The sequence below is a fragment of the Fulmarus glacialis genome, unplaced genomic scaffold (genome assembly GCF_000690835.1).
Source record: "Fulmarus glacialis isolate BGI_N327 unplaced genomic scaffold, ASM69083v1 scaffold11603, whole genome shotgun sequence".
Lineage (NCBI taxonomy): Eukaryota > Metazoa > Chordata > Aves > Procellariiformes > Procellariidae > Fulmarus > Fulmarus glacialis.
Window position 1 is genome coordinate 1 of NW_009203641.1, and position 15,167 is coordinate 15,167.

Genomic DNA, 15,167 nt, shown 5'->3' on the forward strand with positions numbered 1-15,167 from the left:
GCAGCAGCCGGGGCTGTGCAAGCGTCCGAGGGGCAGCCCCCGGTGAGCACCGGGCGAGGACATGGCCCCGGGGGGCTTGGGGATAGGGTTCTCTCAGGTACAAGCAGCCTACGTAGATTTTTAGACGGCTCATGCAGCCTTTGAGAGGGGAAGGAAGAACGAATTTTAAGGAAAAAATCATTTAACTTTTCTATAACAATCACAGGTTCATAGTACAGTTCTCATCTCAGTCACTAATATTAACATACAGATGCCAGCACACATTTCACATACCAGCTCCTGTCCTAGAGCAAGTCCAAGGTAATTGAGACTGATGGTTATTTTGCTTCCTATACCATATCATAATGAAGAGTAAATTGTCGTGACAACTGAAGCCAGATATGTCACGTAGCTTAACGCTAGCAAGGTAAATTACCCTAACTTCATGGACATTCCTAGTCGCTTTCTAGGGCTGTGTCTGGCATAAAGGAGTCTGAAAATACCAATTAAAAATAAAGCATAACTAATTGGAAAGAAAGAAAAATTTAGTCATTAAAGAAGATATTTAGCATATGGACGGCGCACTCATTTAGTATGTTCTTCTCTATTACTTGTCTCTGTTTAATCAAACCCAAATTATTATTAGTGCTTACAAAAACAAATAAATCAGCAAAAGCTCACAGCCAGTTTTTGCTCAGATATGCCAGGTATTTCAGTAACTCGGTTTGACTATAAACTGGTGAATGAATTGTATCATTCACATACATCCTTCCTCACAGCTTGAGACTTTCAGGAAGACGGTGTTGACCTGACCATTGCTTTTTAGCCAAAAAAAAAAAAAAAAAAAAAAAGCAAAGCAGTATGCCACTCCCTGAAATAGTGTTTTGATGTCATTTTGGGGGAATGATGAGCAAAAATGCCTCCTCTTAATCTCTAAACATGTATAGAGATCTTGAAAGTATGATATAGTAGCAAAGTAAGAAGCATTTTCCACCCTAGTTTGTTTATAGTAAAGTTGTACTATACATATAACTAAATATCCATTTTATGAGTAATATTCCAACTTAATTGAGAGAACAATGAATAAAACAGCATAGATGTAGATTAAAAGATTTCCATGGGTGAATATTTTCTAAAGTTAATAGTCTGCATTTTTTTATTTAGCACTGAATACCTGTACTAATTCCCATGCTATATTTTTTGTTTGTAGATCCTAGTAAATGTGGGCAATTTTTTCACGTTGGAGTCCGTCTTTGTAGCACCAAGAAAAGGAATTTACAGTTTCAGTTTTCACGTAATTAAAGTCTATCAGAGTCAAACAATTCAGGTATGTTGATCAAGCATGATTATAAAATCTTTTACTTAAATTGTTTTTTTAGAATAGGATCTTGACTGAACACAAGGTATTTAACATACTCTGAAGGAAAAATAGCTTAGTTTAAAGCAACCTGTGGTGTAGAGTTCCTAGCAGTAGAGTGAATACATGTAGACTGAACAGCTGTAATAAGGCAGGATCCTCACCTCAGATAAACTGCCATAGCTTCACTTCTATACCATAAGAACTGAATATCTGGGGTGATACAAAGTATTAAGTAGAATGAATCATCCAAGAGTAAAACAGAGCTCTAAAATTCGCTTAATTGCATCAATACTATTGAAGAGTCGTATTTTGCTACAGGCTAAACTCACTGTCTTGAACACAGGAGGTCTGGGGATACATACCAGATTTGATTATTTTTGTAACGTTTTGTGACCTGGCTGATAGCTGATGATGCCAGGTGTCTGTTTATGACACCAGTCTGCTATGGACCAAGGTTAGTTAAGGTGGTCTACTTGTTCTATACGACACCGAAATGTTGTACCTCTACAGGGATGTCTTCTAGGGAACCTTTAGAGCAGTTTAAACTTTTTTTCACCATATAATACAGAGAAGATGTATCATATATTAAAAAAAAAAAAAGGAGCGATTCTGCACTTTCTTCTGTAGCGTAATAGCAGCTGAACTACCCAATTAAATGTAAGTATGTACTAGCTTAGAGGAAAAGCCGCTAAGTTCCTGAACATCCCCTTGCTGAGCCAATAGTAAATTCCTTAAAGTACATTCCTTAATCTTCATGCCAGGTCATGCAGTTTCTGTGACATACATACTGGTTTTCTAGATCTGGAATAACATCTGTGGCTTCCCTTGTTTCCACCCATGAGACCACTAGATTCACAGGAGTATTTGATGCTTTTCCCCTGATCTGTCTCGCTCCTGGATATGGTTTTCAGTGTATAAGGCTGAGATGAAATGGATTTCTGCAGGACTGATCAGCCATTTCTTTGTGGCAGCTCTGCCTTTGCGTTGCCGGTAAAGCTTCTGAGAAAAGTGTAAACGGCAGAGATGGCTGGTGCAAGACACATTCACATCCCTGGTGAAATTCGCCTTCAGTTTACAACAGGAAATCATAGTTCCATTCAGGTCAATGACGAAAGTCTTAGATGAAATATTGACCTCATGAAAACCTCTATAATGAGCTTATAAGCTATTTAATATGCTCAAACTTTGTTCCTTTCACTCTCTTAAAAGCTAAAGGTTGAAATGGCCTAGAATGACTGTATGTCAGCCAGCTTTATTGTATTTAGAAGATATGTTGCCAAGAAAGATGTCACGGCTTGGATTCTGGAAGCCCAGTGCAGACTTTGGTATCTCACATACCAGGTGCTCAAACCTGGGAGTCTGGGGCTCGTAACAGGGAATGTTACAACCTGCCATACGACCTGAAATCTTTAATAGATCAAGAGTTTCTGAAGTGATGGATGGGTTTGGTTGGCTCCATTTTGGCATAGTTAACGTGAGACCATCCGAGGCAAACCTGTGATGTGTTTTCTGCTGTGATTAAAGTAACTGTAAGATGATCTGCAGGGGAACCTGACCTAGAGAGATGGTACAGAAGGAATGAGATAAACCAAAACCAAGCAATGAGTAAACTCTTGATGCCCTTTTTTTGCATGTGTGATAACTAGGGGGGAGGACTGAAAGCCATTGCAGTGGAGCAAACCAGCTTGAGTCTTAGCCACATGCAGACTTAAACACCACTAAATCACCTGAAGGCTTCCTACATAAGTGATATTACTATGCCCCTGGAACATCTGTTAGTGCCATTAAATATCATTAAACTGAAATTGGTTCCCTGGGGACATCTGATTAAGTGGATTTCCCAGATAGGCAAATCCCAAATCAGGGCCAGATTCTGCTGCCCTGACTTATGCTGAGCACTAATTTATTCCATGGTGACTCCCATTAAAATTAATGGGAGCATATGCAAGGCCAGCATACTCGATGTGAATAAGCATTTCATAATTTACCCCTCTGTGGCTGCATTATAGATGTTTAAAAAGAAAAAGAAGAATAAAGCTAATGGTTTGCCATTGGGAAAATGAAAAATGCCTGGCTCTGTCCATTCCCCCAGCCCCTGCCCATCTTTATTTACAGAGTGTCTGTGTGATGTTGCTTTCAGAGCAGAGCCTGTGCTGACTTTCAGAAGTGTTTTGTAGAAAAAGTGGATTCAGTACCAAAACACAGTGCAGTGATTCATAAAGCTAAAGGTCTGTTCTAGACTTTAAAACTAAGCTGTCATCAGTACTGGAAGGGACATATATTTTGCTCTCAATGAAGTGTAAGCTTCTAGCCTACTGTAGTACCTTCGACATCTCATTAGGTGCCTATATTGCATCTCTGGGTGCCTAAGTTTCTTGAAAATGTCTTCTTTGCTAGTGCGTGTCTAAATAACCCATGAGGTAGGCAAAGTGAAACAAACTGAGGTAATAGCTCACAGTTCCATATTACCAGAGAGTTACAAAAATTAATGTGCCCAAGCAACAGATGAAAGCAATGTCCTGTTACCTTTCACACCAACTGAGCCTGGACCAGTCAGCAGACAGTGTCCCACCAACTTCGTTCAGCTGCAGGTCAAGCCCATGAAACATGAATGTGCTTGTACACTTCGAATAAATGTAATTATTAATTTAAAACAAACAAAAAAAAGCATTGAAGATTGGGACCTTAGCAGACCTCTTACACTGTAGTTAATATTCAGTGATAGTTCTCGATGTTTTTCTGTTAATTCGGGCTTTTCAGTGGTTTTTCTCTTGTAGGTTAATTTGATGCTAAATGGAAAGCCAGTCATTTCTGCTTTTGCTGGGGACAAGGATGTCACACGTGAAGCTGCCACTAATGGAGTCCTGCTCTATCTAGACAAGGAGGATAAGGTTTACCTGAAATTGGAGAAAGGTAATCTGGTCGGTGGATGGCAGTATTCTACGTTTTCTGGCTTTCTGGTCTTTCCCCTGTAAAGTCAATTTTCCTGTGACATTCATCCAGGTGTGGACTCATCATTGCCTCTGTTACATGAAGATCATTTTATCATCATGGGATTGATATTTCTTTATTGGTTTTTCATGGGTGAATATGGATTCTCTCTATGGATTTTGGCCCCATCTGAACTACTCAGAAGTTTCACAGAATTTTGTGTGTTTAAATACAATGTATTTGGATTGAGACTAAAGCAGACAATAAATATTCATGCTTAATGTTACAGTCTAAAGCTGCCTGCAAGATTTATTCAGATTTCATTTACTGGACTTACTGGATTCATGGGAGAAGCGCATTTTCTTTAATTCTGAAAAGACTGGCAACCAGGTCTATAATTTAGGAGAGTTTGAGTTCAGACTTCAATCAAGAGTTAGTGTGTTGCTGCCAAAGAACTGTATATTGATATATTGGTCATACATGTTTTTGTCATTGGGACTTAACTGACATGATCTATTCCATTGTCTTGAGAAAGGTAATTATTATTAATAAGTAGTTGACTTCAATTCTCCTCTGCGTGTAGTGTGTTGGATGGTTCACCCATGTATTTATGCTCTGTCACCAGTCACAATCAAGTCTACCTTACATAAAGCTAAGAGGTTATGGTTGTATTTTAGTTGGATATGTAAGGTATTCCTCTTTTCCACATGCTGTTTTCTAAAAAGAAGAGCAGATTATAACCGTTAAGAAAAACATTCTTACCAGGGTTAAAGGTGATCATTCAGGCACAACTTTGCAAAACAGCTTTGCCCTGCAGGAAATCTCACACTTGTTCTTCAATTTTAATTAACATGATTGATAATAACTGCTTTATTAAAAACCTAAGGGATTGCTTCCTTAGACACAACCACTTTATTAGCTGGAGATGAGATCCCCTTGTTTGTAATTATGTCTATTTTTCAAACCTTCTGTTGTGTTAAAGGTATCATCTGGTTTTGCCTTAACTCCACAACTGTATATAATTTTAGATCATATGTTTAACAAATATTAAATCCAAATAGCCGGTACCTAACTTGGTGCAATATCTTTTTGGCTTTTTGTACAGGTCATATGAATTCATAAACTTATTTATTATATCATTGTTACATAATAAAGATTAATATATGTTAGCTGAATTTTTGACCTTTGGATTTTGGAAGTCATTTCATGCTATTTTTTTATTGGATATAATTATTATATGCAAAGTATAAGCTTTTGGGAAACTGTCCTGGGAGGCAGGCAAACTGTCATAACTTAGTCTGGCAGAATCCTAGAGGTAATCAGAATGATCTTGAAATAACCTATGCATTTTATTTAAAAAAACATTTAGGCAGAAATCCTGGCTTCACTGAAGTAAGTGTTAAGAATCACATTGATTCCAAAGGATTTTGAATGAGACCTGTGCTTTAGGTTTTGCCATCAGCATTAAACTCCAGTGCCATCAAACTGAATATCAATTAAAAATGATTTTCACATGAACTGCTAATGAAACCTTCATCCCTCATGCCCAAAATATATACTGAATTCGATGGATATTTGTGCCTTGCATATCATGAAAGATATGGTTCTAAATTAAAAAATACTATATACTTGAGAATGTTTCTGGATGGAAGCATGTCCAGCAATCTGGGACCTTCTCTAAAAGCCAGTTTAGGCTGGGATTTGCTGTTTTAGGTAATCAGTTTCCAATTTCTTCACTTGTAAGCCAAGTGCAGTGTATCATATTGCTCTAACCGCTGTAAATGGATATTTCACTGATTTAAAGCCTAATGCATGGTTGGTTGATGCTCCTGATAAAAATGTCAGGGAATCAGTGGCACAGAATTGTGCCCAAATTCCTTATTTTTCTGGACCCAACATACAGGATTTTTTTTGGGAATTTCAGGGCGATAGGTGGGTACATTTGCATCCCTATGAGATAAGTCAGATGAGGAGGTCATCTGTTAGACACAGTATTGTTTCTGTACAGAACACTGCAGTTTGGGAGGAAGTGGAAAGACATGGCAAGAATGAGTTATATAGCTGAAAAATATAAAAAAGTATTCCATTATGATTAATCAAAATGTATCACCACTGTACCCCAAAAATATGTGTGTGTATATATATATGTTTATCTCAAACCCCTGGGACTGCAGCACATAGTATGCATGATATTATAAAAAGGTTATTTGTCGTAAGAGTTTATTTCAGAGGGGAACATCAGTATTTTGTATAAAATTTGGAAAATCTGAAAGCTCACCTTATGCATTGATATATATGTAATGTAAAGGAAACATTGTTCCTACACAGACAGAAGAAAAATGGCATTAAAGGTGTCAGTATACTTTTCAGAATGATCAAATGTATCTAACTTTTTTAGTTTGTAAACATGATCTTTAAAAGCTGCCTTTAGCATTCAGCAATAATACTGAACTATCTTAATATACTGTTGATTTCCCCTTGGCAAAACATTTCTGATTGCTTCAGAGTCATTAACAGTTATTTAAACTTTAACTAGAGAGTCTAGGAAGTTATTCAGTTAAGGACATGTGTTTTGATGGAAATTTCCTGAATTTTTCTCCTCAGCCTCTAAAATCAGAATTACTAACTAATTATTTTGCTAGTTAAAGGCAAAAAAAGTTTCAGAGAAGTCACTGTAAAGTAGCTTGTGTTATCTTCACACAGCGCTGAGCACTGACTTCACTCAGAGGTGGCCTCTGGAGATGGGCAGTTCTCTTAGCTCACATTTAAACAAGAACGAACTGTGGTTTTTAGACTACAATTTGAGCTACTTTCCAGATCTTGAGCTTATTTTCATTGTATTGTCCCACACTTCAGTTATGTCAGTAGGAGTTTCTCCCAGAAGAGAGAAGATAAGCTAGCCTAGATGGAGCTGGGTCTGGAAACTACTGTTTTTCTTCTCCCTCTTTCCTCATTCCTTTTCCTTCTGTCTTCCCATGTTACTGCTACAGTAGTTTCTTGTTCAGAAGCAACAGCTCAGGAGACACTTCAAATTTCAAAGGGTATTTAAGATTAGAGGTCTGATTTTTTTAAAGAACTTAAACCTCCATTGAGCTGTACTGTAAAGGTTAGAGCGGAATTTCTGATCCTGTTGAATTTGATGATGCTAGTCTTATTGATTTTGGTGAGGGCAGAATTTCCCACTCTTTGCGTATCCCTGCTACAGAACATGCTGAGGATCTATACCCACATCCTTTAACATATACTCACTTTACAGTCAACTTTGTAGCTTACAAAGGTTGATCGTGCAAGAAAACTTTCTGGCCATGCGTGGTAAAGATAAAAGAAGAAATTTACTTTTTGAGAATAACGTATATATTATTATCAGTGACCTCTTTACAAAGGAGATCAGTATTTTTACCTTCTTATCTGTGTTTTATTTATATTTTATCCATATTTTATTGTAAAACTAAGGAAAAGAAAAGAACTGTATTGTCCTCCTCAGGTGATGTAAATGTTTTTGGTAGAGCCAGAAATACCCTGGTCTCCTAGATTCATCCGGTGTAGAAAGCTGCTCTGTTCTGTTGAACCCTATTTGCTATGAAGAGTTTAGGCTACCTATGCCAGATGACTGTGGAGCCAAAAAAGATACTGCTCAAAAGAGCCTGGCTAACAGAAGTGTTTTTGGAAAAGGCACTGAGGTGGCTTTGAAAATTCCACAAGCAGTTTTGTCTTTACATAAAAAGGAAAAACTAACTTCGAAGCATAGAGAAGGAAAACTTTTCTTTTTTTTTTTTAAGCAACGTTTTATATTTGTTTTGTGTTACGTCATTTTTTAGTAGTATCTGAACATTTTCTGAGTGTTAGTTAAATTACCTTGGCCAGGTCATAGCAGAGTAAGTATTGCAACCTCAGTGCTACTACTGGGAAAATAGAGACAGGGTTTGGGAAATGACCAGCACCATACCCAGAGTGCCAACTCATCCATTACTGGTGCTTGGTCCTGTTCAGTTTGCTGGATTGATCCTTTTTCTGATACAAGACATTTTTTTAAAACAATGGATATTTTTGGAGTAAATGGTGTACTGCTGTATTTCTTCTTCCATATTATTTAGATGTCTATTTCTAGAAAGATGAATGCAGTGAATCAGGACAGTTTTAAATGCCCTAAGAATTTCACAATTAGCTATCAACTCTGTCTTTTTTTTTCTGCAAGCCCCCAAAGGAGCACATCTGCAGTACGGATAGTATTTTTACAAGCAGGTTGAGGTTAGAGAAGATAAATGCAAGAAGCAGTATGTCATAATCACAACAAGGAAGCTGAACCATTAACATGAAATACAGGCTGAAGCAGAGAAGCAGATATATGTTCTCCTCCTTTTGTAAGGGTTTCTGAGGTGGTAACATGTTTTACCTTAGCAATTCATTACAGTTGCCCTTCATATTGTAAGAGCTCTCTATAATATTCAAACTCTTCATCTTCTAAAGACAATGTTAACCAGATGACTCAATGTAAATACATGAAGATCCCCAGTGACAGAACTTATTGGCTGGCACATGACACAACAACGTATTTTTTGTACTATTGCTGTCCAGATGAAAAAGGCTCGTTTGAGAAAAGACATTGTCTTAGACACTGAGCTAAAGTTATTTATCTGTTGCTGGTTAGGAATGGGGGGGGACACCTTTCCTACCCAGAGCACTGAGGGGAATACATACAAAGAATAATGATAAAATCAGTCACCGTTATATAAGTGATGATGAGAATAATGGAAATGTGGCTTGAATAGTCTGTTTAGTGAAAGCTGTGATCTAAGGCGTTTGATGGAAGCAATCACTATTTTAATCTTCACAGTTTGGGGGAAGGGAAAAAGCCAGTTGCATCATTTTTAACAGGTTCTTTTCCTTTTTTCCCCCTTTTTTCCTTCTGCCTTGTGGTTCTGCTTAGCTGCAAAAAAAATGTGATCAGAAATGATCTAAGAAAAGTTCGTTTCTGAAGAGGGATGGGGGAGGGCTTTTTTTTTGCCGGTATCTGATGTGGAGGAAAAAAACAAGCAGGAGAGGCGGGGAAAATGACAAACTTGACTTCACCTAAATACATTCTTGACCTATTGTCCAGTTCAGTGAGTTGCCTAAATATGTTCTGCTTATATGCGTAATACTTTTCTACAATGCATGATACTGACCCATCCTGTTAAAGCCACCATATTGTAATCTGATGGTTTTTAATCCTGCTGGAGGAAACTAGATGTAGAAGTGTAGTGCAGAGCACTAGAGATGGGCAAATAAAACAGCTTTATCTCTGTACTTACACGTGTGCCTGGATTTACTCGCACAAAGCAGGTCTGTCATCCCTGGAGCATTTTGGTGCAAAGGGCAAATGTGTGTATGAACACTGACACACTCGAAAATAAGCTGAGGGTATGGATATTTCTGAATTACTGCTGACACAAGGAAAAAACTGTACCCTAATCTCATTGTGAGGACATTTAAATGTGCTGTGTGATCCTAATGCTGAAAGGAAGCAGATCTCCATGGCACCTGGGCAGAGTGACCAAAGCTCTGTGGAGGGGACAAGACCTGCCCGCAGATGGAGGGTCTCTATTGACCCAAGTGTTGGGGCCAAGTGTAGAAGTCTTAGAGCAGTGTTATGACAGTCAGGCATGCTGTTAGCTGTCCTGGATCAACGTTTGGGGTTTTATTTTATCCCTTTCTTTGCAAATGAAGGTCTATTTACAGTGAACATATGGGATTCTCAAACAAAGGCAGTCTTTAAAATTAACACTGTCTGAAAATAAATTTCAGAAAAAGTTCTGCTAAGTATATAGCAAGGCTAAATTTCTCTTAAGTTGAAGGCATGCAATTACGTAGCAAAGCAAATTAAAATGAAGATACATCTGTGTTCTACTACACAACTAAACATAAAGGAGCAAAATTGATTCTGGCATCTATCCCACGTACCTGAAAAAAAGCTCAGTACAACAGTATAACAACTCATTATGCTGGCTATTCCCACTGTGCAGTAGTAGAAACAGCCACTGGGCAGCCTCACCCAGCAGTGCTGGTACGGCTTCTGCTAATCAGATGCATTTTCACAAAAGGAAGCTGGTGTTGGAGCATTTTCCTGGAACAACAGGGCTCGATGCGGCTCCTCCAGAGCCTCTCAAGCACCCTGGCAGACCTGACCAGCCTTTGCAAGGCTCTGACCTACAGCAGGTTGCAAAATTTTTCTTGAAACAATTCCCTACCAAGAAACGCCATTTGGATTCAATTACTGTTTGCAAAAAGCAGACGCATTAGAATAAATGATTTCTTTTGCAAATGAAAGGAGAGAATTGTTTTAGATCAAAAAGCTTTTGTATTTAATTTTAAACTCACTCCTTATTTGAAAGATTACTTTGGTTCAAATAGAAAAGGGAAAGAATTAGAACCGAAATAAAACATTTGAACTTTTGAAATAAATATTTGCAAATAAAACATTTAGACTGCTCTAAAATGATTTTTGCCACCAGAATTTCATCTGGGTAAAAATTATACAATTTTGGAAGTTTGTTCAGATTTTCTGGATTACTATATTTCCAAATCTCTCTCTTTCCTTTATTTTTTTAACAGAAAGCAAACATTTTCCCACAAGCTTTATTTTCATCCTATTAATTGATTTGCTAAAGCATACAAAACTGTCTGTTGAAAAGTCTGCACAAAGATTTCATAAACTGTGCTTTTTTTATTTCAGAATGTATCTTTAATGTCATGGGGAATGCTGTTTTCATCTTCAGGGAGGATCAAACACTTTGTTGAGAAAACCTGAATCACGTTAAGCACACCTGGCTTAAAGATTTCACTAGAGGCTCATATTAGTATTCAAGTTCAGCAAAATTTTCATAAGACCTTCGACGCTTTAGGGTCAGGGTGTAGAAGAAGGGGTCCAGCTTTTACAGGTTTTCTTTGTGCGTACAAGCTGACTCCACCTTCACCCTCAGTTACTACTTCCTAATATGATGTTGGTGGCCAGTCTATTTTATTTGTTTATTTAAGCTTTTTCATAGATTCAAATTCTGGTAGTCTGGCTAGATGCTCAGAACTGGCTAAGCACTGAACGTCTGGCCAAGAAGCGTAATCAGTCCCTTCAAGGCTTAGCAAGAAGGACGTTTGTCCTTTCATCCTTTGCATGTCAGGCAACATACTCCCTGCGTTCCTTTCCTCTCTGTGGACTTGTGGCCAGCCAGAAATATTGAAATCAATATTGATATTGAAATATTGATAAACATGTTGGCTTAGTTCAACAGTTATTGGTACAGGTGTTAGCTCAGTTAACCAACCACTACGTGATTTGGTCTTGTTGGGCAATTTTTTTAATTTTTTTTTTTTTAATAAGGTAAGACAACCAGAAGCCTCTATGGGCACGGAAGAAAGACAGTAACCAACTGCTTGAGAAGGCATTCAATACCAGGCATGGAAATTGCAAAAAGTTATACAGAGCAGTTGTAGTCATCAGTGTACAGGTGGAACTACTCAATGCAATGCAGATTTATAGCTAAAACAGCAGAAGATAACCTAATGTACATGTAACCTGTTTAAGGACACCTCATTTCTCATTTCTTTGGGAGAAATAAACTCTGGTTCATTTCTAGAAAGCAAAACTGTGATCCAAAAAATGAAAAGACTTGAAGAATGAATACCTAAAGCACAGGAATATTAAGGAATATCACTGCTGTATAAGAGAAATGAATTCTGCAGTGGCATCATGTGTTTTAGTTTTTGTAGACTGTTTAAATGGATTCCTACAAAAATAATAAAGGCTTCTGAAGAAGATAACTCCAAGACCATCTATCTTAGTTGTCTTGAATTCAATACAGGTTAAGTAAGATAGTCTAGGTTTAGTCTACTGTAAACGGTGATTTACTGGGCATGATTCAGCTGTCATGTACTTTTTGTACAGGATCGAATAACAATGTTAGAAACAGAAAGTATGCTGAGTTTAAAATTCTGACTTGCAGGCTGCAACCCAAGCCCCCGACTTATATAAGTTGTATTGAATATTATGCACATACATCTGGTGGAAAAGACTGAGAGGTTTTTTTTGTGCTTGTCAGTGTCAGTCCTGGCTAAGACACAGAATTGGCTTAAATGGGGTTTCCATGATGGCGTGCAAGATAACAATTGTGAGCATTTCTAAACTCTGATGATTTGTCAAAAACTCACCCTGAGATGAGAAATTTTACTGAGCATATAGTCTAAGGGTTTCAAGATGAAAGACTGCTCAGTAGAGCTGGACAAAATGTAGCAAGTACATTTTATGAAGAAAAAAATTGATGGCTTACAATATTGTTTTCCTTTAGACGCCGGAAAAAAAACCCTGATGTGCAACAATACCTGCAAAACTCAAAAAAATAACATTCAAAAGCCTTTTAAAAAACACCTCTGCCTCTTGGAACATCATGATATTGCCTAAAGTTAGGGCCACCCAACTGATACATGGAAGAGTCAGGTCAAAGTTTCTGCTTTGCCCTGAGTTTGTGTCTTCCAGACCTCAAATGTATCCTTAAAGCCACTAGGTTATTTGGTGCTAGGTAACAAGGGGAAAATCTTCAGAGAAGTAATGTCCGTCCAGATCAGTGGAGCATTCACCCCAGCATGATATGAAATAAAGTTACAGCCTTTCTTGGTGCTCCTCTCGGCTATTAGAGCGTACGCTTTGCTGCAGGTTTCCGCTGAAGGCGAGAAAGCTGGCTGCCTTCCCCAGTTACGGATGATTGTCAATAGAAACGCCCTCATCTCATACATTGTTAGTGACAATGGGAACATATTGTTTAAGAAGTAAATAAATCAGTAACTGTTTAAGCGCTGTAGAGTTGTGCAACTTCAGGGGCAAGCCAGGGATGCCTATAAGCTTAGTCTTTTTCTCTATAGTAAATCTGAGTTTAAGGTGTTCAAAAGGCATTGTTAGATTTTTTCTGTTTTCTTCTGGAAAGCTCAGCTAAGGAATTTGGTTTTCATGATGCCCCTTAGGGTCCCCACAAAGTAATAAGTCAGCATCATTTTCTAGCTGCAGTTGATAACATTTATTGCTAATTCTTTAAACCCTTTTTTAAAAGAAAACAAGTCTGCAACCTGCATTGCACCCACAGGAATAATCTTTCTTTTCCTCAGTTTAGTAATTCAATTGTGACTTGTAAACTTGTGCAGTTGTAGCAAAAAAAGTATACAGTCAACTCTAATCTATCTTGAGGAAAGTAAAAAGTGCTTACCACTACTGGAGTAGTAAATCCTGGCTGCTTTATTAAATAAATGTAGAATTTCACTCAGAAGCCTTAAGGAAGAAGAGTTTTAGAATATCTGAACAATTTAGCACATTTTGAAGCTGAATAAAGATTGATTCAATTTTGGAGTGAGATTTAAACTGATAGGATACCAAATCCAACTTAAATTAACTTGAAAAGTATAGGCATTATTTATGTCTTCTGAATTGCGAAAGGCAAACCAGTCTACTGGAGAAATTCTTGAGTATCATAATCTTTCTGGTACTAGAAAAATAAAGACTCTAAAAAAGATCCCACAGCTATTTATAATTGTAAGTCAGATCTTGAATAGTCTTTACATAATCGTTACACACGTAACCAGGACAAGATCCAGCAGACAGTTAAGCACACGTATAATGCTAAAAGCTGAAGTGATTTCACGGATTTTCATTATATACTTGCTTCCACATCTAAAGTTATGCATCTGCTTAATTCTTTGTTGCACCAACAGAAGAGACTTTACAGGAATAGGTAATGCTTTAAAAAGTAATTTGACGTGCAATCAACCAACCAAATTTCTCTTGCTGTGCTAAACTAAGGACATTGCTCAAAGATGAAATCTCCTCCTCTCTTTCAGGAGTCTCTGACTGAACCGTAATAGTGTGGGGTCATGGGAGCAGATGTTGTTTTAGCTGCTACGCCGCAGCCACCCACCTCCCAGCCCCACCTGGGCCCTTGCCTGGGAAGAGAAGCAATGCCCAGGATGGGACTCGTGGCAGTTCCCTGCCTTTTTGCTGGACTAAAGACAACCTCAGCTCTCCCAAGGTTATTCTCACAGGGTAGAGTTTCTTTCTCTTGAGCACCAAAGGAACCAATCTCCAGAGGACACTGTCCTCCCGTCAGTGTCGGTGAGCGCTCCCTCTTTTGAGAGTGCTCCTCATTGCCCACCCAGTGGGGAGATGGGCCCCAAAGAATTTCTCTTTGCTTTATCTTGAGGCCATTTAATCCCTCTTTCAATTTTCAACAAGACTACAGTGAGATTTTTTTTCCAGAGCACTTGGTCTCTTAGATGTAGCATGCCTAGAGACTGTTCCTGGGATGCTCTTAAATCACTTTGGGTACTCTTGAAAAGACCTGTTTCTAGGTGGTCTAAGAACTGGGTTTGATCCTGGTGCATATTCCTGCAGCAATAGGATCTTCCTGTTGGCCGGGGTAGGCAGAGAGCTGCGGGGCTAATGGCTGCCACCCTGCTTTTCTCAGTGCAGTCTGTGACAAGAAAGCTTGCTCTGGCAAAGCATTATGAAATAGACCCCTACAAATTTATAAAAGCAAAACTATTTTGTTCAAAGAGAGAAAGAAAGGTGAAAGCAAAGATTCAGAAAGATTTCCTACAAGCAGAATTTACTATTATTTCTTCCTTTGTATTACTGCAAAAAGATGGAGAAGTTTTACAAAAGAGTCTTCCTATTCTTTGAATGAGTCATGGTAATAATACAACATTTTATACTGCTTTCCCCATCTTTGGAACCTCTCTTATCTCAAAATAGTCTAACACTGCAGAGCTGTCCTTATTGCTGTAGAGAAAGAGAAACTGAGTCACAGACAATTTATTTGCTTGGTTTGTCCCCAATCACCCAGGGAACGATTATCAGAAAGAGATACAGAACTCAGGTTCCCAA

The 15,167-nt window shown here is 38.1% G+C and overlaps 1 protein-coding gene across 1 annotated transcript; it reads left to right on the forward strand.

Moving 5' to 3' along the window:
* Nucleotides 1-1,189: 1,189 nt before the first annotated feature.
* Nucleotides 1,190-4,738, forward strand: CBLN4 (cerebellin 4 precursor; the record flags this gene model as incomplete). The annotated part of the gene is made up of 2 exons (XM_009574716.1): nt 1,190-1,306; nt 4,117-4,738. Coding segments are annotated over 2 exons (315 nt in total), but the record flags the coding sequence as incomplete, so codon positions are not given.
* Nucleotides 4,739-15,167: the final 10,429 nt, after the last annotated feature.